This window comes from Topomyia yanbarensis, chromosome 2 (assembly GCF_030247195.1).
Source record: "Topomyia yanbarensis strain Yona2022 chromosome 2, ASM3024719v1, whole genome shotgun sequence".
Taxonomy (NCBI): Eukaryota; Metazoa; Arthropoda; class Insecta; order Diptera; family Culicidae; genus Topomyia; species Topomyia yanbarensis.
Genome location: NC_080671.1, coordinates 404,764,634 through 404,785,531, shown reverse-complemented (window position 1 = coordinate 404,785,531; position 20,898 = coordinate 404,764,634). Strand labels below are relative to the sequence as shown.

Below are 20,898 nucleotides of genomic sequence, written 5' to 3'. Positions count from 1 at the left end.
GTCACTGTGAAAAGATGGAATCATTCCAATTTTACTATTCCAGATGGAAACATTCCAGGTCCACAACATTGTAAGCGATTTTTCGCAAAAGCAATTAAGAATAGGAGTTTTTCTTGACATTGAAGTTGCTTGTGACAACGTGTCTTTCGTATTCATTTTGGAAGCAGTACGAGGTCATGGAGTACCTTCATATATCACGAACTGGATACACGCAATGCTTAGCAACCGACGCATGTGCTCATCGTTAAGACATGTAGATATTAGGAAACTGAATGCTTGCTGATGTCCCCAAGGTGGTGTACTGTCACCACTTTTGAGGAAGCTTATCGCCAGTGGCTTGTTGAAGAAACTTGAAGAGCTTAAGTTTCCGACATAGGGTTTCACCGATGATTATCACATAAAGGGCGAACACGAAATTATTGCGACACATTCAACAGGGCATAACTTTTTTACCATTTGGTAAAAATCAACCAAATTTTGCACACTTTCTCATTGATGTATATTGTTTACATGCTGTCAAACCCGAGGTCGTGTTTTTCATTTCAAAGAAAATGGAGGCGAACCAACGCGAGTCGAGAGAACAAATTCTTTCCAAACACCTGGAATTTCCTGACCTGTCGCATCGGCAGTTGGGAAAAATGTTGAACATTCACCATTCAACCGTCTCCAGAGTGTTAAAGCGGTTCCAGGAGCGGTTGACGTTGGACCACGGCAAAGGAGCTGGAAGACCGGGACCGGAGAACAAAAAGACGGAGGGAAAGGTGAAGCGGATGATTAAAGCAAATCCCAACGTCTCAAGCCGTGATTTGGCTAAAAAGATCGACATGTCGCAGAGCTACGTCCAGAATGCAAAGAAGAGAGCTGGACTACATACATACAAGGTACAGAACTTCCCAAGCCGCGATGAGCGGCAACAATCGACGGCTAAAACTCGGGCACGGAAGCTCTACGAGAAGATGCTGGCAAAATATGGCTGCTGTGTGATGGACGACGAAACGTATATAAAAGCCGATTTTAAGCAAATTCCGGGGTTGGAGTTTTTCACCGGTAAGAGCAAGTTCTATGTGGACGACAAATTTAAGAAGAAGAAAATTTCGAAGTTCGCCTCCAAATATATCATTTGGCAGGCCATCTGCTCTTGCGGACTGAGGGGTGAGCCTTTCGTGACAAAGGGCACAGTATATGGCGAGATCTACAGTTCTGAGTGCCTCGAGAAGCGCCTTTTGCCGTTCTTGCAGCAGCACGACGAAGCTCCGCTATTTTGGCCAGTTTTGGCATCATGCCACTATTCTAAACGTGTCCTGGAGTGGTATGAGGCCAATTTTGTCCATTTTGTTCCAAAGAACATGAATCCGCCAAACTGTCCGGAGCTGCGCCCGGTAGAGCAGTACTGGGCAATGATGAAGCGGAAACTTCGGAAGAGCAAAAAGACAGTCAAAGACGAGAAGGACATGTAAAGAAAATGGAAAACAAACTGAGAAACTGGTACCGGATGACATTGTAAAGACTTTGATGGAGGGCATCAAGCGAAAATGCGTACAATTTTACACTCAAGGCTCCATTGATTAACTTTTCTTTTGATTTTTGAAGTAAATATATGTATAAAACTACCCTAAAATTTTGGTTTGATTTTAAACATTATAAAAAAATTGGCATGACATTTTCGGTGCCGCAATAATTTCGTGTTCGCACTTTAGTGATCACCGGCAGTATTTGCATTAACACATTTTTGATTGGATACAACAAGCCTTATTTATTATTGACTAATGGTGTCTTCATGTTGGACTACAAATTAATCCAAATAAAAAATCAAGAGTGCTTTTCACGCAACGAAGGATTACAACCGAAGGTCGTCCGTTGCGGTTTTTGACTCTGGAATTACTATTCCAGATGATGTTAAGTACGTTGGGGTAATTCTTGAATCAAAACTCAGTTCGTCTGCTCTCATTGATTTCATAATCAAGAGTGCTTGTTTGGTCTTCGGTCAATGCAGACAGGCTTTCAGAAAATCATGAGGACTCAAATCCAATCCCATTTATTGAATCTACACGACAACTCTTAGACCAGTACTAGCATATTTACGAATGCTTTGTGTGGTGGCAAAATGGAGAGGGTACCACAATGTTTGTTGAAGGGTATAGCTGGTGCTGATATCTACTGTCGTGAAATGAGATTAGACCAATTCCGTTCGTTTGGTAGATACTGTACCGTATTCCAAGTAGAAATTTTCGCCATTCTGCATGGCTTACAAGTACCATTTCAACAGGAAATTTGCGATAAAAGGATTTATTTTTGCTCTGACAGTCAGGCTGCTTTCGAAGCACTTAGTTCGGTAGATTCAAGATCGAAGTTAGTAATCGCATGTCGAACTCAAATCGAAGAACTTAGCATTTCAAAAGCTATCTACCTTCCATAAGTCCCGTGTCATTCCGGTATTACTATTATTAATAATCAGGGTTGCTCATTCATCACCGACATTGACCGACATTAAATTCGACATACCGAATTACTTTAGCGATTTCAGTCTGCTTCCTCATCTCGTACAGATCAGAAGCCAAAAAGCGACCTGCTTGCGAACAGCACACAAACAAAAAATACTACCCGCGCCGCGCCGCTCTAACGTGTACGTGTAGCATATAGACACAGGAAAGTTCCGTTGCAGCTAACTGCGAGTGAAATGAGTGAACAACAAAATAAATTTCGCCCATTACGGGAGAACACAATCGCGATTGATTTTTCGCAAACCCGTCTTAGACCTTCAGTGCGCGAGGTGGAACAATTGGTCAAGGTGAAAATGGAACTTGATCTTACAGAGATATCACACGTCCAGCTTCACCACACCAGGAATGTAGTACTAATAACGTTCAACTCCTCAGCCGAGGCAGAAAGGTTCGTAGCAAAGAACAACATGCAACATGACGTCGAATATGAAAACGTCAAAACCAAGATCCCCGTGTATATGGACCTTGATCTAACGGAAATTCGCCTCCATGATCTGGCACCTCGTACTAGCACGGATTATATTAAAAGATTCATGTCGAAGTATGGAGAAGTGGAATCCGTCTCTAACGACACTTGGAGAAACTTTTTCCCTGGCATTCTCAACGGTGTTCGGGTTGTGCGAATGCGGCTGTACCAACCTATACCATCTTACTTGACTTTCGAGGGCAGATCATCTCAAGGTGTTAACTACATACAAAGAACCCTATGCACATACCCTGGGCAGGTGCCCACGTGTCAGTTCTGTAATCAGACTGCACACTACGGTAAGCCATGCGCCAAAACAACTAAAAAAAACTCATCTTCAGCCACCACTACCAAACAGCCTTCAACATTTGCTGATACACAACAAACAGCCGGCCAACAAATGAATGTCGGACCAACAATATTCCACGGCATCCCAAAGCCAATACTCACCGTACGCAGGGATGAAATAAACAAGAAAGAAGACGGCTATATCAAAGTCACTCGAAAACACAAAAAGCACCAAAAATCTAACAGCGACAACCATTCTAGTGATGACGATATGGACACAAACACAAGCGAGGGGGAAGGCAGACAGACTGATCAGCAAGCAGCAGAAGGTACACCCGACCATCGCTCACCACCGAGAAAGAAAGTCAACACAAGAAACGGAAAGCAGTGCACCCAGGATAGTCGACAAAAATAATGTTCGATGGTTTATATATATTTTGATATCTATTTTGAATGAAATTTTGAATTTGTAATTTTTGAAATGTACATTATTTTCAAAAAGGCGAATGACCCTCGAGGTTAAAGCCTTAATAAATAAACAAACAAACAAACTTTAGCGATTTTCTTTTAATTTCTACTTTTCAGGAATATCTCCTAGCCGATCGGAACATGTCCATCTGGCCCGTATCCTTCAGCTTGATGGCGAGCTTCATGTCAGCCATCACCTTACTGGGAGTGTCCAACGAAAACTACCAATTCGGAACTCAGTTTGTGGTGATCAATATATCGTACGGTTTGGCTACCCCGATTGCAGCCTACCTGTTTCTACCGGTGTTCTTCAAGCTGGAAGCGAGTAGTGCCTATGAGGTATGTTTACCCAGCTCTGTTTCGTTAAAGTTATGCTATATGTTACCTCAATTATTTTGCAGTATCTGGAGTTACGTTTCGGCAAGAAGACTCGACTGGTGGCCTCGTTTGCGTATCTACTGCAAATGATCCTATATATGGGTATCGCGGTGTATGCCCCGGCGCTGGCGCTCGAAGCAGTCACCGGATTGCCCCAAACCTACTCTATCCTGACGATCGGAATCATATGCACATTCTACTCGACAATAGGCGGTATGAAGGCAGTACTTTTCACCGATCTGTTCCAGTCGTTTTTAATGTTTGCCGCGATCTTCGCGGTAATAATCTGCGCAGGGATCGATGCCGGTGGGTTGGGGAAAATTTGGGAAACTGCGGAAAGGGATGGTCGGCTGGAATTTTGGAAGTGAGTATAGTAAACACTAGTCATCTTCAATTACCCTTCAATTGTTTTGCAGTTTTGATCCAGATCCAACGACCCGTCACACTTGGTGGTCTCTAACTATCGGTGGTATGTTCACCTACCTGTCACTGTACGCAGTCAATCAGACTCAAGTTCAGCGACTAAAAACCGTCAAGGATCTTAAAACAGCCCAGCGCGCACTATGGCTGAACTGGCCAATACTCTCGTTGCTGAGTTTGACAACCTCTTTTAGTGGCCTTGCTATTTACTACTACTACAGTACCTGTGACCCACTGAAGCAGGGTCGAATAACGGTACGGGACCAAACAATGCCCCTTTTCGTGGTGGATGCCATGGGAAACATTCCTGGCCTACCGGGACTTTTTGTATCGGGAATTTTTTCCGCTAGTTTATCGACCGTTTCGGCCGCCCTCAACTCACTGGCCGCGGTAACTCTGGAGGACTATCTGAAACCGATTTATGCAAAGGTCATGAAACGTTCGCTGCCCGACATGCAGTCCAGTTTCCCGACCAAGGTAATGGCCGCAATATACGGAGTTGTATGTTTAGCAGTCGCTTTCATCGCCCAGTTCATGGGTGGCGTTCTACAGGCTTCGTTGACAATCTTCGGCGTCGTTGGTGGACCGCTGTTTGCTCTGTTCACCATGGGGATGTTTACCAAGCGGGCGAATCAAAGAGTAAAACAACAAGATCAATTATATCTTCTCGAATACTATCATTCGAATTTTCACAGGGAGTCATCACTGGACTACTGATAGGTATTTCGTTTTCACTCTGGATCGGATTTGGCCAACCGAAACCACCTCTCAAGATGTTAGACTTTTCGGTAGAAGACTGCAGCCGTTTCGGTGGCTATAATTCCACCACGATCTCACCCATGGTAATGGCACAGCGAGTAGACCGATCTGATGATTCAGACTATTTCTACTTATACCGTTTGTCGTACCTGTGGTCGGTTGTTCTGGGTTACATAGTAACGTTCGTAGTCGGCTATAGCACTAGTTTACTACTGCGATGGCTCGGTCACCAAGGAGCGGAACGGATCTACCTAGACAACGATAAAATCTACATCAATACGGATCTATTCTCGCCTCCGGTGGCGAAACGCATGAAGCGAACACTCGCGAAACACATTGAGAATGGAGGCGACGTAATGATTAACACACATAACCGCGTACAATTGAAAACACCTCTCATTTCTTTTTTTTGTTCAATTCCAGATCGAAATCACCAAACGAAACGGCAACACAAAATCTGAGTTCAGTCGCCTTTAAAAGCAACATTGACCAGTTGTGATCGGGTCATAACAAATCGTTTCAAAGCATGTATTCAACGAAAACGAATGACTGGTGCATTTGTGTGTGATCTCCATTCAGCCTCTCATCATCCCCTTTCACATCGATATCAGCTCAATGTCGGCACGCAACTTAAAGTGAATTTACAAATATGTGCAGCAGTTTAAGCGCCAACCAGCGAAAGCTACGATAAGGATCAAACTAATGTCTTCCAGAAAAGTAGTTACAATAAAATTTGCCAGAGTTATTGTTAGTTATAGGCACAAACTGAAGTTTACTTAAGGGTTTTCCTAGGATATAATGGTTTCTAATTTGTTGTTACTATATGATATTAGTTGCCAATAGACACAAGTGAGAGAGCTTATTCTATAATTAGCTCAGTCAGCTTTGTTTAAGAAAGTGATGTAGGTATATTGAAAAGAGCAAAGATAATAAATATTGGATATACATGTGAAAAACATATGTAGTTTAATTTAAAATCAGTGTAGCAACTTTGCTAGATTTAGCCGATAAGTCCAGAGACCTCGAAGCTGAGTCTGATTTCAAGTAGTAGTTCGTAGATTTTTGAAAGAAATTGTGGTTAAAACCTCGCCTTCTTGAGAATAATTCACGCTTCAAAAATACAAATCCATTTACAATTCAATATAGATAAATAAATAAATTATCGAATATTATATCTATCGACTATCCTGGGCGCACTGCTTTTCGCTTCTTGTGTTAATTTTCTTTCTTGATGGTGAGCAATGGCCAAGTTTACCCTCTTTCATTTGCTGATCACTCCGTCTGCCTTCTCCCTCTGTTGTGTTTGTGTCCATGTCGACGTTTTCACTTTTCGAGGTGCACCCTCACACTACATGCTACGACTCACGAATTCCGATGGCCTGCGACGACTAGTGGTTCACTCCCTGACGGCCACGCCGTTCAAACTTTCCAACGTTATATTTCTCCGTCTGAGCCAACGTGCTTCCACCGCTCCTAGCGGTTACTCGTCGGATGCCCGAGTCTGATCGTCGACATTGCTTCCTACCCAGTGGAACTTGAACCAAAGCGATCCACCAACAAAACCCTCTGGTGAGGGTTTTTAGGTGCTTAGTTTCTGGTTACCGCCTCTCGTGGCCTTGATGTAAAGCCACGCGTACTGTGAATACTCGCGTCCCATCCCGGATTTGTGTCGCGTGTTCGCCGTTCTTGTCCTGCGTTCAGCAACTGTGACTACACGGTGTGCTATTGGTTGCCGTGAGCCGTCTTTGAGTCGGTCAACGCTTTGCAGCTTTTTCGTCTGTATCTATGCTCTCACCGGCGCTAGCATTCCGACGGAGTTTTACTGACGAGTGTTCTCTGGCCTTCGCTGGGTGTCGTTTTGGCCGCTTTTCCGGTTTTAAATTTGACGAGTACAATTATGCAGCACCTTCTTTAGTGCTCGAAAACCTACAGTGTCCGTCGATTGGGTTTAATGCCAGTTCCCAGCGGATTCGATACTGGAAGGTGTCCGTGGTGAACCACGCGATACTTAACCCCACTTTTAAGTCGCTCGCAAAACTTGCTCTTTTTTTTCTTCTGTCCGTCTCTCCAACGGAAGCGCGGTTTTAACAGCTTTTGCAAGCAATTTTGTGGCAAGCGGAATGTTTTCAAGCTATTTTTCGTGTTGTGCTGATATCGGTTAGCTCTATTTTACACACTTAACGTATACTGACTAATTTAATGCATACTGCGGGGAAATTAATAGCCTAAGCGACGTTTGCCCAATACAAATGTAACAACGGGTCTGTCAAAAGTCAACCGCAATTGTGTTCTCCCGTAATGGGCGAATTTTATTTTGTTGTTCATTCATTTCACTCCCAGTTAAGGGTAACGGAACTTTGTTGTGTCTATATGCTGTGTTTTATGTTTGCATGCTTTTCGCAAGCGATGCGTTTTCTAATATGTACGAGATGAGACTATAGGCAAACTGACCTAAAATGGTCTTGCTGTTGAGATGAACAGAAATGGATCTGCAATAGATTTAAAATGAACATGAAAGTCTTGAAATATACCTTAAATGGACAAAACTGGACCTTAAATGGACATGCAATGGATCACGAGTGGAACCCTGCATAAATGCATACCATATGCCAACTATTGCATCAAACGTTTCAAAAACATTTTCAATATGGTTCGTTCAACAATAGAATAACCATTGCCTGGTGTAATATCGAACATAACCAGTGTCGACCATACAAACTACGGGTTGTTAAGAACGTTCACCATGCCAAAACGTGCTGTTTTCCATATAAATTTTGACAACATTCCATTCAAGAACCATACAGAATATGGTGACAGGAATATTTTAGATCTAGCGATGCATAAAATATTAGCTGGAAAAAAACTTCTTCCCTTCGCATTTCAATTCTATCGATTGATGAAAGTTTTGTTTCGTTACACGCCATCTTCTTAAGAAAGCTTCGTTGACACTAAGTGGACTGACGCTTTATCCAATTAAGCTATCGCCGTAACATTGTAAGACAGGGATTTTTTACCATTTTAAACTACAGATTTTTGGAGCAGCGAAAATAGATATACGAATAACAAAGTCCACCAGAGCAATATTAACCACTTGCACAAAAGTAAAATGTAGTATAAAAATCTCCAATATAGGATACACGGAAGGTATTGGGAATGGTAACTAAATTGAGTATGGTAGTATAATAATTCTAGTATAATGGTGGAATATATCAGTAGTATTCCCAATATGGTGAGTATTATATGAATAGCTTGGAAATGGTTCCAAAGATTTCTGGAATGGTATTTATTTATACGGGACAGAGTTGGTCTTAAAATGGATCTGAAAAGAAATTGAGTTAGAGCATGACGCTGGTTATGAGGCTTTTTGTTTGAAAGCAACGAACAACGCGGAGGAATTTGGCCCAGTTATGCCTTTTTGAACCGTTTTCTTCACCCACGCTAAACTTCAAATTAAAATGTAGGCGTGCAAATCGGCCCTTAATATGTGTTCGAACACAACTTTTCGCCAGCTTCAACGATCTATTAAAATATATACTTTAGTTTAATGGTATAGTCACCGCATATGGCGCCATCGATTTACGCGCAAAGTATGTCCCCCACCACAGTTGAAAATTTGTTCCCGAGCAATAAGTATAGCCTACTTGCAAATGAGTGTTTTGGCACCGTATAAACAATGGAGTTGGTGTTCTGGTAAAACGAACGGAACAAAACATAAAGAGATTTCTTCATATGTCTAGTCTGTTTGACTACTGTTAGTTTGCAATTAATACTTTCTACCTTATCAAGAATAATAATCAAAATGAAAATTTCACCACAGATTACAGACATTCTATGCTACTGTTTGCTACACAAGTTTGATAGTCGCACTCCACCTGCATTGCATTGATCACAGGTTCAATATTTCTATTACAGGTTCAATATTTCGATTCGAAACTGCAACCGGTTTATATGACTATGACGGCTATATTGAAATCTTTATATGATCAGCTGTCAATTCAGCCAAGCTCAGTGACGTATCTGATGGTGTTATTCCAATACCCCGGATACGGTCGTTTTAACGCGTCATCAACACTCGGGATGGACGTCTATCCTCCGCACTATTGCTTTTTTCGCAGATTACAAATTCAAAAAGAATATATTTTCTCTGGGAGTCCTGTACAAATTTAAACAACTGAGAAGAAATTTTTCTTCACAGAGGTGTTCTGGAAGGTATTGTTGATTTTACTACTCGGTTTACCAACTTTGACTTGATTTATGGAAACGGCTTCGCAATCTAAATGTATGAAAAAGGATAATTGCACTGATTAATATCAACTTCACACAAGAACGATCAAAAAATTCGTGAAATCCACTAAATCTAAGTCGCATCGGAAAAAACATCAGAACATCCATCATGCACTCAAACACTGCCATTGAGCGTTTAGTCACCCACTTATAATTTATTTCGAATGAGAGTGTATGAATTATGCTTCCGCCGATCTACACTACAAGAGCCTCTATAACATAAACATTCAAATAAAGTAAACACGACGGCTAGCATAGCTCTAGCTACAGGTGATATCTTCAGAAGTGCATTTGTCCTCTAATCGTAAGTTTTCGGTCTATATTAGACTTATTAGAACAATAAAATCTTCTTTTTTCAGCCATGGGAAATAAACAAGTAAAACAACACTTCGAAAATGCGCAAAAAACCGGAGTGCTAAAAATTTCTCAAATGCGACTCAATGAGTTCCCATCTGCTTTGAAGTCATTTCCGAACCCCAATGTAATGAGGACATTGGATCTTTCGGAGAATCGTTTCGTTGAGCTGCCTGATGACATCGGAAAATTCATCAATTTGAAACATCTAAACGTAAGCGGAAACAAACTAGTCTCATTGTCAGACATGCTCGGAGTGCTCGAAAAATTGGAAACCTTTAATGCGATGAACAACTTCATTGAAAGGTTGCCTGCCCAGCTGGGTCAATGTAAAAACATGAAGCAAGTCATTCTTAGTAATAATCAAATTTGTGAATTCCCCACAATGCTTTGTGGTTTGAAACATTTGGATTTATTGGATTTGTCACGAAATAAAATTACAACTATACCCGCGGCTGTAAGCAGCCTGCAAGTGACGGAATTGAACGTAAACCAGAATCAAATTTCCGACGTTTCTGACAGTATCGCGCTGTGTCCTAGGTTAAAAACGTTACGGATCGAGGAAAATTGTTTACAAGCGAACGCTGCTCTATCAAAGATTTTAAAAGAGTCACAGATATGTAATTTATCTGTAGATGGCAATCTATTCGGTCCGAAAGCATTCGCTGAACTGGATGGCTACGAGGCTTATATGGAGCGTTATACAGCAGCTAGAAAGAAAATTTGTTAAAGTTGTAATTTGTTCATTGAGGGCTTTAAACTGGTGGTCATTCGCCCGCCGATTTTGAGATTAAGGTATTGAATAAATAAATTATTGTAACCCAAGGTCGCTATAAATAAGTTCCTAGCATGCGTCAAAATTTAGTGATAGTGAACAGATCCTATAAAACGTGGTAATGCTAAGACCTTATACGGGCTTTGATTGTAATCTAGTTTTTTTTTTGTTTTCTGTGCATATTTCACAAATACAATCAGCCACACTAGTCGCTCTGGAAATTTAAATATTTAAGAAAATACAAGATACATTATTTTGCTTATAATTTTAGGTGTCCAGTTGATTTCTAGAAGTTTCGAAGGTCTTCGGTCTAAACCATGCAAAGTTTATTGTTCCATACAAGTTGGCCAACTTAGATAAGGGATCATTCCAAGCTTATGTCACGCAAAAATTACGGAGCCAGTGTAATGTTTTTTTTTCTTTTATGGGCAACTAGGGCCGAGGATGGTGCCTAGCGAATTTTATACATCCTTAACCTGATAGACAAGACTATAGAACCTTGAACACAAGCCACTAAATGATAGGTTCTGCGTTTGAAATGTGGGCCCTATACTCACAGTCACGTCACCTAGTGATTAGAAGGAAATTTCCTTACACCAAGTGACGTGACTGTGAGAATAGGGCCCGTAGTTCCCCGGTTGCCAGACGACTACCTGTAAATATTGCATGCAACTTTGTATGTATAATTGTATGTCCTAATGTGTCGTGTGTACGTGGAAGGTGTGGGTTTTAGCGTTCGAGTCAAGAGGTGCTTATCTGTCAGAGTGGGTGTGGGTGTTCACTATTTGCATAATAGCGTGTGGATGTCTTTTTCGCGATTTTAATTGTGTTTGGACCTGATTCACGAGGTCTTTTGGGTGATTTATTATGAGTGCGTATAGTTGTGTGTATGAGTCATTTTTTATTGTATAGTTTTTTAGGGTTCCTATGTGCCAGAGCATTTGTACTATTACGTATTTTTGCATGTTCATACGTGCGCATGTGTGTACTTTTGTTAACAGCAGTAATAGAGTTAACACTATGCCATATATCTTCTTAAAGGAGAGAAAACTTAACTGAAAACTATCTTTTATCCACTAAGAAGAAAATAATTTTAAACAACAGTTTTGCGTTGAGGACACAAAACCTATAACTAAATTAGTCGAACCGCAAATTCCATTACCAATTTAATAATAATAATAATAATAATTACTAGTATGTAAATGGGTTGATTAAGGGTAATTATAGTATGCTGGTATAAGCTGCTTTGTGTACAAAAGACATGTAATAATTGGAACTTCAATTTTAAAGTTATGTTTTGAGATTTGATCTACTGGTTCTACTAGAGCTATGGAGCTGGATTCTGAGAAAGACTTCTTGTCAAAATCCCTCACTACAATTGCAGACGGGGTGGGAAATGTCACCTACTAAAACACTGCTTAAGGGGTTACATACCTTTTTGTGCGAAAAATGTCAAGAAAGTTTGAATTTACCTAAAGGCGTAAAGCAATGATTTCATTACATCAACCCTATAGTATTTTGATAGTACATTTTTCAGTAAAAAAAACAAGCATAAGTTTATAAAAATATATTGATAATTTGTGGAGTTATGGCGTTTTCCTCGAAACCCTTTTTTATTTAAGAGGTTTGTGATGATCAAAATAGAAGACCAATAGATCAACTAAAATCCCAAAATTCAAAAAAAATCATTAGTATACTGCCGTAATACACATAACAGTCCCACCTGCATAGGAAATCCATAGCAAATGGGACTGTTATGCGGATCACGGCAGCATAGGACTGTTTCTCGTACCTTAACGATTAGTTCAATAAATAATAATTTTTTCCTGCCATCGGGAACGATTTTCCAAGAAAATCGGTGGTTTAAGCTCTGGCTGCTACTCCGTTATCGATCGAGTCTAGCTGAAGTTGCACAGAGAATAAGTAGATAATTATGCTTGGGAGTAGCGAAACATCTTTCAATGTGCAACTCCTGGTAATCCTAAAGTGTTTTTGATCAATACCGGCGCCGGCCAGGCCCGAACGTAGATCGCGGAAGGAAAGGGAAGGAATGGTTAGTCCGATACTTGCTTTTGCTACACTGAGAAACAAAAATATGCAAAGTTAGCATATTTTTTATTCCTGTCTCTTTTCTTCTGCTGTGATTTTTATGCATTTTCATGCTTATACTTCTAGTAAGCATTCAATGAGTGGATAGACCGAATATGTCCAATGCATAAAATTTACAGCAGAAGAAACGAGAGGCAGATAGATAAGTATGCTAACGATGCATAAAATAAAATTCTGCGTGTAGAGGCCCGTATATACTACTGCGCACTCCACAAGTATCACGGGTGGAGGATATTTTTGTTAGTAAGAGAGTATAGAAGTTGGATCTACTTCTTCTTTACCGACGTCAGAGAGGTGATCCCACTACCTGAACTAGATATCGATCCACCAATTTCATGAACCGGGGACCAACGGCTTTACTTCCCTTCCGAAGCAAGACGTGACCACAGATTTTTTCACCTCAGAAAAATCTCAACGACCTCGGCTGGAATTGAACCCAGGCCAACTGGAATGAGTGGCGGTCACGCTTACCACTCAACCACCGGAGCTGTCAGTGGTTTAAGCACTGAGAACTGACATACAAGTAGAGTTTTCAACTTGTGTAAGAAATTAAACTGTCGCTTTGAAATGACAACAGCAAGTAGCCACTTTCCACTGGTCGGCGCTTCGATCGGCCAGCAATCGCTATACGGGACTTGTATGCAAACTTGGATACAACGGTGACTCACGCATGCAAACCTGTATACGATGGTGATTTTCAACGCATTTTCATTTGATTTTTTACACAGGTTTTTCGGAAAAGTTTCTTCTAGCTTATATGTCTGTTCTCTGTGGTTTAAGCTCTAAAAATTGTATTGAAAAATTCTCATCTACGAAACAAAAATTTATGCATAAAAAAGGAATCGTTAAGATGCGAGAAAAATTCATTACGATCAATTGAAAAAACAATTGAAGAAAATCGGTTGAGTGGTTTTCGGTAATAGTGATCACGGAAAACCTATTTTTGGAAAAACGACATTTCGAGATAATCGAGTTTAAAATTTCAAGTTGCCACTGCTCTTGGTAGACGAAGCGCGTTTGGAACGGCTGTAACTTTCAATCTATTTCTCGGATCTCTATTAAAATTTGGGAAAATATTCTCAAAGAGTTGTACTTCCAGATAAAGTAATAAAAATTTCCACGATTTTTTGAAAAATAAAAAGGTATGTAACACCTTCAAGCCAATTGCAGCGGACCATTAATCCGAATGTGATATTGAGCGTACGGTTTAGATGTGCGGGTCTAAGGACTTCACGATTGCTTGTATCATCACGACGGACACGAGCTTTTGTATGTTAACATGTTCGATCCCGTGGGTCGCGTGGACGTTAATATGTCGCGTGAGCCACCGTGTATGTAACTTCGCGAGTATGAATTCTATTTTACAACCGTGTCCCCATTCGCATATACGCGTGTACTCCTGAATGATCGCATGGACTAATATTGTAGAAGAAAACAACAAATGTAAAATGAGATCGAAGTACTTGAACTCGCCTAGGATATTAAAAAACACATTAGAATGCCATCAAATAAATTTTGTCGGATTATGCTGACCGGGAATGGAAGATTTACGTGCGTCGGTTAATTAATCGAAACTTCCCGAATGAATCGAATCAGATGCTCTAATTGAACACCGGAAAAAGTGACCTGAGTCCTAGGGAGGATAAAACTGCACGCGAGACTATAAATTACCCACAATTTCATCATATATGCCAGTTGTACACCCATTTCCTGACTCAGTTTTAACAACATTATCATACGTATCGACAATGGAGAGAGAGAACCAAATCAAACGTACCGCCCTGCACCAACTCGCACCAGCTCACTACAAACACTCGCGTTATCGTGCTCGTCCAGGTCGTCATTGGCAACGTTTTCTTGCTACTCGCAGTCAGATATTCTGGTTCTTTTGGGTAGCTATTGTGCATCAGTCTTCTTCGGTGTTCACTTCATTGTTAATTGTACTGGTTATTGGTTTGCAGGTTAAAGGTGCGATCATTGCAGAATATTTGTTACTGTCAGATCCGCAGATAATGGTTTTCAGGCCCCTTTTTTGTTCTAGTAGATGTACTTAGCTGCGTCTGCGTAAAACGTTTCGTAGTGTAGCCTCCAACTGCGGAATTGACACGTAGGAATCTGCCCTGGGTACGTGACTAGCGTTGTCTGATTACACATCCCGTTTTCGGTTGATCAGCATAAAATGGTTATGTACAAAGGGATTGGTTTGATCCGACGCTTCCTAGCCAAATCTGGCCAAAATAGCGAAGCTTCGTCGTGCTGCTGCAAGAACGGCAAAAGGCGCTTCTCGAGGCACTCAGATTTGTAGATCTCGTCATTTACTGTGCCCTTTGTCACGAAAGGCTCACTCCTCAGTCCGCAAGAGCAGATGGCCTGCCAAATGAGATATTTGGAGGCGAACTTCGACATTTTCTTCTTCTTAAATTTGTCGTCCACATAGAACTTGCTCTTGCCGGTGAAAAACTCCAACCCCGGAATTTGCTTAAAATCGGCTTTTATATACGTTTCGTCGTCCATCACACAGCAGCCATATTTTGTCAGCATCTTCTCGTAGAGCTTCCGTGCCCGAGTTTTAGTCGTCGATTGTTGCCGCTCATCGCGGTTTGGGATATTCTGTACCTTGTATGTATGTAGTCCAGCTCTCTTCTTTGCATTCTGCGACATGCCGATCTTTTTAGCCAATCACGGCTTGAGACGTTGGGATTTGCTTTAATCATCCGCTTCACCTTTCGCTCCGTCTTTTTGTTCTCCGGTCCCGGTTTTCTTCCAGCTCCTTTGCAGTGGTCCAACGTCAACCGCTCCTGGAACCGCTTCAACACTCTGGAGACGGTTGAATGGTGAATGTTCAACATTTTTCCCAACGGCCGGTGCGACAGGTCAGGAAATTTCAGGTGTTTGGAAAGAATTTGTTCTCTCGACTCGCGTTGGTTCACCTCCATTTTCGTTGAATCGAAAAACACGACTTCGAGTTTGACAGCATGTAAACAATACACATCAATGAGAAAGTGTGCAGAATTTGGTTGATTTTTACCCAATGGTAAAAAAGTTATGCCCTGTTGAATGTGTCGCAATAATTTCGTGTTCGCCCTTTATTAACCGAAAAAGGCGGAAAAAGACTATCTATACGCATCTAACCATTGCTATGCTTCGTGAATATGAAGAAGAGAGGGTATACATCAGCAAGTGGGTAATTCTTCGGCAAAGCTGATCATCGAGCTGTTAACCATTACGATCTCGGGTGCATTTTTCTTGTGTCGCGCCCCTCGCACGAACACTGTTATGAACACCCGGAAAGAAGTTCCACCAAATATCAGCCAGCTGTCACGGAGTCGACTTCTCCGTCTTTTGACATGTATTTACTTTTCACGATGTGAGGGGTGTACGATTCCCACCAACTATTGATTTTTGTGAGTTAATGGTTAGATTTAGCTGAATAGTATGTTCAGAAGAATTGTAGTACATAATACGAGTTATATTTTGGTTAGAAAATTTTAGTTCCACCAGTTACCGCATAGAGGGCGCCAACACTAACTTGTCAACGAAAAGAGATAGAATATCGAGATGTTCGGAAGAATTACTGAAAAATGTTTGTTCTACAACTTTGTAGAAGACATCTAATTTCTATCTCTTTCCGTTGAAAAGTTAGTGTTGGCGCCCTCTATGCGGTCACAGGTGGAACTAAAATTTTCTAACCAAAACATAACTCGTATCACATACTACAATTCTTCTGAACATACTATTCAGCTAAATCTAACCATTAACTCACAAAAATCAATAGTTGGTGGGAATCGAGTACCGATACACAACCATGCACTGCTAGGCCCCATGCAAAACTGACTCAGACATCACTTCGTTAAAAGTTTAATAACTTTTCTAACAAAGCCGGATTGACTAGCACTCTTCGACAAAGTTGGAGACAATTAAATTATTTTTCTTATTTTCACTTACAGTGACAATGCGATGCATACAGTGCCACCTAGCGGCGAAAATGCGCGCTAGTGGGTTTTCTGCATGTAAACTGTCGAAAACTCCCATAGAAACTTCGGACACGTTGGTCCAGTAGCTAGACTTGTCCGATTTGCTTCAAATTTGGAGCAAGTACTCCTGGTGGGACTAGGAATCGACTCAGGGGTGGGCCGATAGGGGTCATTTTTTTCTTGTCACTCTAACCTACATGCGCGGCGTAGTAGCCCTTTCTCAACAGATGGCGGATTCGGTCAACAGGAATCTGCAGACCGGCACCAAACGAACGGCATTTTGGTTTCCCCTTCGCCTTTCCTCCTTTATCGCATGCAGACCTAGCGAGCGTATGTGTGTATGTAGCCAGCATGAATGTAACATACGAATGATACCGCACTTGCAAATGACCCCCGGTTTGGAACTTGGTTCAGTTTACGTTCGAAGCCAAATGGGCTGGCCATCGAAAGAAATCAGATTACTTCCATCGCCAAAGAGGTGAAGCTTTGAACAAAAACTGTTGAAGATTTACGGCTCAGTGCATGAAATCAGCGGGAACCTATCAGGAATGCGCTTCAGTCAGAAAATTTAAACTTGGTTTTCCCGTGTATGTGTGTGTATGCTAAACCTGACTCGGAGGAGTTGGATGTATATCGCCCCTCAAAGTTTCTGCCATTTTCGTAATGAAGCATATTCGCATCAACGATTTCATTTTCCACTTCTTCCTTAGGTGAAAGATCGTCATATAAGCTGTGGGAGAACTCAAATTCATTTATTTCTAAACTGATGGGTCGCCACGATTTTTCGGCATACGAGTCCGTGGCACTACTTTCCCTTTCAACGAAAGATTCGCTTCTGAGCGCATCTTTAGTTTTCATAGCCCTTTCACCCCCCCCCCACCGTTGAATTTCTCCATCAGTTCCGTGGTCCGACGAATTCGAACCCATTTCATACCTTCGGTTAGATTCGATACACCAAATCGTTTAAATTGGTGAGTTCCTAAAATGTAGCTACTCACCAATCGGCGTCGTGTCACTTTTTTTCGATAAAACCAATAAAACAGAAAAATACGAACAAGAAGAACAAATAAATGACGCTATCCTGTTGCCATAAGTTTTGTTTCGGTTTAGTCATAATTATTTTTTAACGATGGTCGATATAAAGTGTCCCTACGTGATAGAATCGGAAGATCCGAGGTGAAGCTCAGCCTTTTCTCTCGTCGTGCGCCAAAGAATCAGGATGCGCGTCTAGATACCTATGGTGGCACTAAAAACTGGATTCTAACCGCACTACGCATTTACTATTTTCCTTTAAAATACTTCTCATAGGCATAGTTCAACTGGTCTATCTGTGACAGTACCATCTCTATCACTTGAAGTACATGTTTTTTGACAGCTCGCAGTTTTAGGATCACTCGCACTTTGAAAGTGCGGAGTCCAGGCTAGTGGGAAGTGCGCCATTTCCTTCTTGGTATTGTACTGCCCTTTGAGAAGATGCTTCAATCGCTCTAAACAGCTCGATGATAATGAAACAAATCTGTAGCGGATCTATATTTAAAACTTTTCATCATTTAAGTGCTCGGGTGGTGCACCATATTGACGGCTCTGACCGAGATGAGCTAAAAAATTTCACAATTTCCGAGTAGTTTTCGAAAGATGTTTCAAAACAGTTTTTCGTTATTAATGCATGTCGTACATACTCCAAAATTTAATTCAACGTTGCTGAACATATTTTTGACAAAATGATGAAGCCATTAATTCATTCCATACAATACAGCAAATGATATAAACGTTCCAAACCATACACGACATTTCTTCCGACACTTTCCACTCTTGTCCACGATTAGGCTCAAAAATGTAGTTGTTTGTGTCTACGTGGTATATGAATGACCTCTAGAGAGAAAGCGGATTAATTGACACTCAGGCAGTAGTTGGCAATGTAGACAATGGTTCTCTAGCAAGAGAGTTCACGCGCAATAAAAATCGTGTGCACAAGATGCAACGGCCACAATCTAAATACAGTGAAGACCCGTTTTTATCAGCCCCTTGGTGAATTTTAAGCTGATAAAACGGGGACATTGACAAAATCGGGACATATATTTTTCTTTCTTTTTAAAAAAACCGAAGCTCTTAAAATATTCTTCTTTAGTCCCCAACCCTCCCGCAACTTGACGTTTAGCCTAAGTTGCTTGAAACCACCGTGTTTCGAATGATGTCGCCACCATAGAACGCCGTCCACTAATTGCGATACTGTAAATTTCTATGCCAGAAAATAATTTCGTGACGTCTTTTACGAACTTGTTTTCTTTATTTACATTCGGAAGAGATAATCAAGATGATCATTTCAAAACAGTGTAATGATTTAAGATAAATACAAACAAGTTAAGGATTACAAATTGTGCCGAATGTAAAATATAAAACGCCTGATTTGATTTGAGTGCGCTTCTAGTGTGAACTTTTTCCTCTCCCATTGCCCTTGAAATATCTTTCGCATATGACAATTCTCGAAAGTTTGTCGTTAAATTTTTTTTAAATACATTTAGCTTTGTGATTATCATTTTTCACTTCGCATTTAACAAAGGCAGGATTGACTTTGACTGTTTATTTCTGACAGTATAGCATCTAACTGATAGGTGCTGCGACATGTACGATGCAAAGGTTTCCACGAAATTCAGAAGTGATGACAGTTCATTTTTTATCGGAGAGGGAGCAAAACAGTCCAGTATCATTGTGTGTGTTTTTTACATCGCAATACAAATATTACTACCTAATATCATAAGACTATTTTTTTATTTCAATTATAGAGGTTTTAACCTTAAGGTCATTCGCCTCTTCGGGTTAGAAAAATTTCTTAGGAAAAATTTCTAACCCTATGTGCGGGGTCGGGACTCGAACCCAGGTGCGCTGCGTACAAGGCAATCGATTTACCAATACGCTACGCCCATTCCCCTTATCTTAAGACTAAATAAAGGTGCTCACTAACTAGTATAAGCGCCGCTTGTTTGTATGCTGATGATTCCAAAAAATCATGAATCATTTAAAAATAATGCATCGGAATAAAGATGCATTTTTATAACAAAACAACACCAAACGCCCAAAAAGTCTTCAAAAAATGAATTATCGAAAGTAAAAAAAAATTGAACAAGAAAATTTTCACTGTGAACAAGTTTACGCTTTTTTTAGAAATTGTTCTTGAATAAAAATTGATCCGCCATTTTAGACCCACAGACCCAAATAAAGTGGTTTCAACGATTTGTATACGAGCTGTCAAGTTGTTCCCCCTCTGTTAGTCCCTAAACCTTTCCTGATTATCAAGGTTAAATTTCCCTTAAGGGGGTCTGACAGTGCAAAATTCAAAAAAAATTGCAAATTTCGGAAAAATAAAAAAAAATATGCTCAAGAAAGGATTCACTCGAATTCAGCTTGGTTCGTCTGCTAGAGCTCATCAAACGACCAACTATCAATTTTCATATGAGGCTGATAAAATCGGGTCTTCACTATAATTGTTTTTCTGCGAAGACTGTAAATTCAACAACTTCTATTTCGATAGACTGCGTTGACGAATGTTGAGGAATGCTAATGTGTAATGTAATTGAAAAACTTTATATTAGAATAGGAAAGGTCAGATCAGGTGCCCTCTCTCTTTCTTCTAGTTGAAACCAACCATTCATATTTCAGACACAATCTGATCGGCAAATATTTTCTAATTTACAAACAAATCACATTCCCGAATTTAAATATAACTAAATTAGCATTCGATCCCAAAATTGTTCCCTTTATGAATCATTGAACCTCTATTTCGCAGATAAGTATGTAGGTTGCAGGCAGACGGAATGACTTCGCACGCAAGAATTCAACAGTAGAATGTGTAAAGAACTTGAATATTGGAATAAAGAAAACACAATAATGGGTCTCCACCCATCTCGGTCGACCCGCCAGACACAGCGGAAACAAGTGGCAAGAATTGTCCCGCGAATACGCAACCAGGTGCCAGTCAATAGACACTTATATGTATACGAAAAACGTGCTTTCATTAGCGCCTATACTGTTTAGTTCACATTGCATTATTCACGAAAAAACGCGTCGTTCCTTCCCACCCCGCGGATGAATTGCAAAAAGATGACCCGATAGCGGCGTTTAGTT

General features: G+C 40.7%; 2 protein-coding genes across 3 annotated transcripts in view; both read left to right on the top strand.

Moving 5' to 3' along the window:
- The window catches only part of LOC131685013 (putative sodium-dependent multivitamin transporter), a 51,971-nt gene extending 45,735 nt beyond the window's left edge, over positions 1-6,236 (top strand). For both annotated transcript variants that reach the window (XM_058968341.1, XM_058968342.1), the window contains exons 3-7: positions 3,841-4,062; positions 4,125-4,465; positions 4,518-5,160; positions 5,217-5,633; positions 5,704-6,236. In XM_058968341.1, coding sequence (XP_058824324.1) covers positions 3,841-4,062; positions 4,125-4,465; positions 4,518-5,160; positions 5,217-5,633; positions 5,704-5,757 — 1,677 coding nt within the window. In that variant the 3' untranslated portion in view covers positions 5,758-6,236. The remainder of the gene's footprint in view (positions 1-3,840; positions 4,063-4,124; positions 4,466-4,517; positions 5,161-5,216; positions 5,634-5,703) is intronic.
- A 3,553-nt stretch (positions 6,237-9,789) lies between these two features.
- LOC131685005 (leucine-rich repeat-containing protein 57) lies at positions 9,790-10,758 on the top strand. The gene is made up of 2 exons (XM_058968335.1): positions 9,790-9,868; positions 9,924-10,758. The coding sequence occupies exon 2, from the start codon at positions 9,926-9,928 to the stop codon at positions 10,646-10,648; it is 723 nt and encodes a 240-aa protein (XP_058824318.1). The 5' UTR covers positions 9,790-9,868; positions 9,924-9,925; the 3' UTR covers positions 10,649-10,758.
- Positions 10,759-20,898: the final 10,140 nt, after the last annotated feature.

What these genes read in the sequence shown, in the direction of transcription:
- LOC131685005 (XM_058968335.1), top strand. Translation starts at nt 9,926, where the DNA reads ATGGGAAATAAACAAGTAAAACAACACTTCGAAAATGCGCAAAAAACC.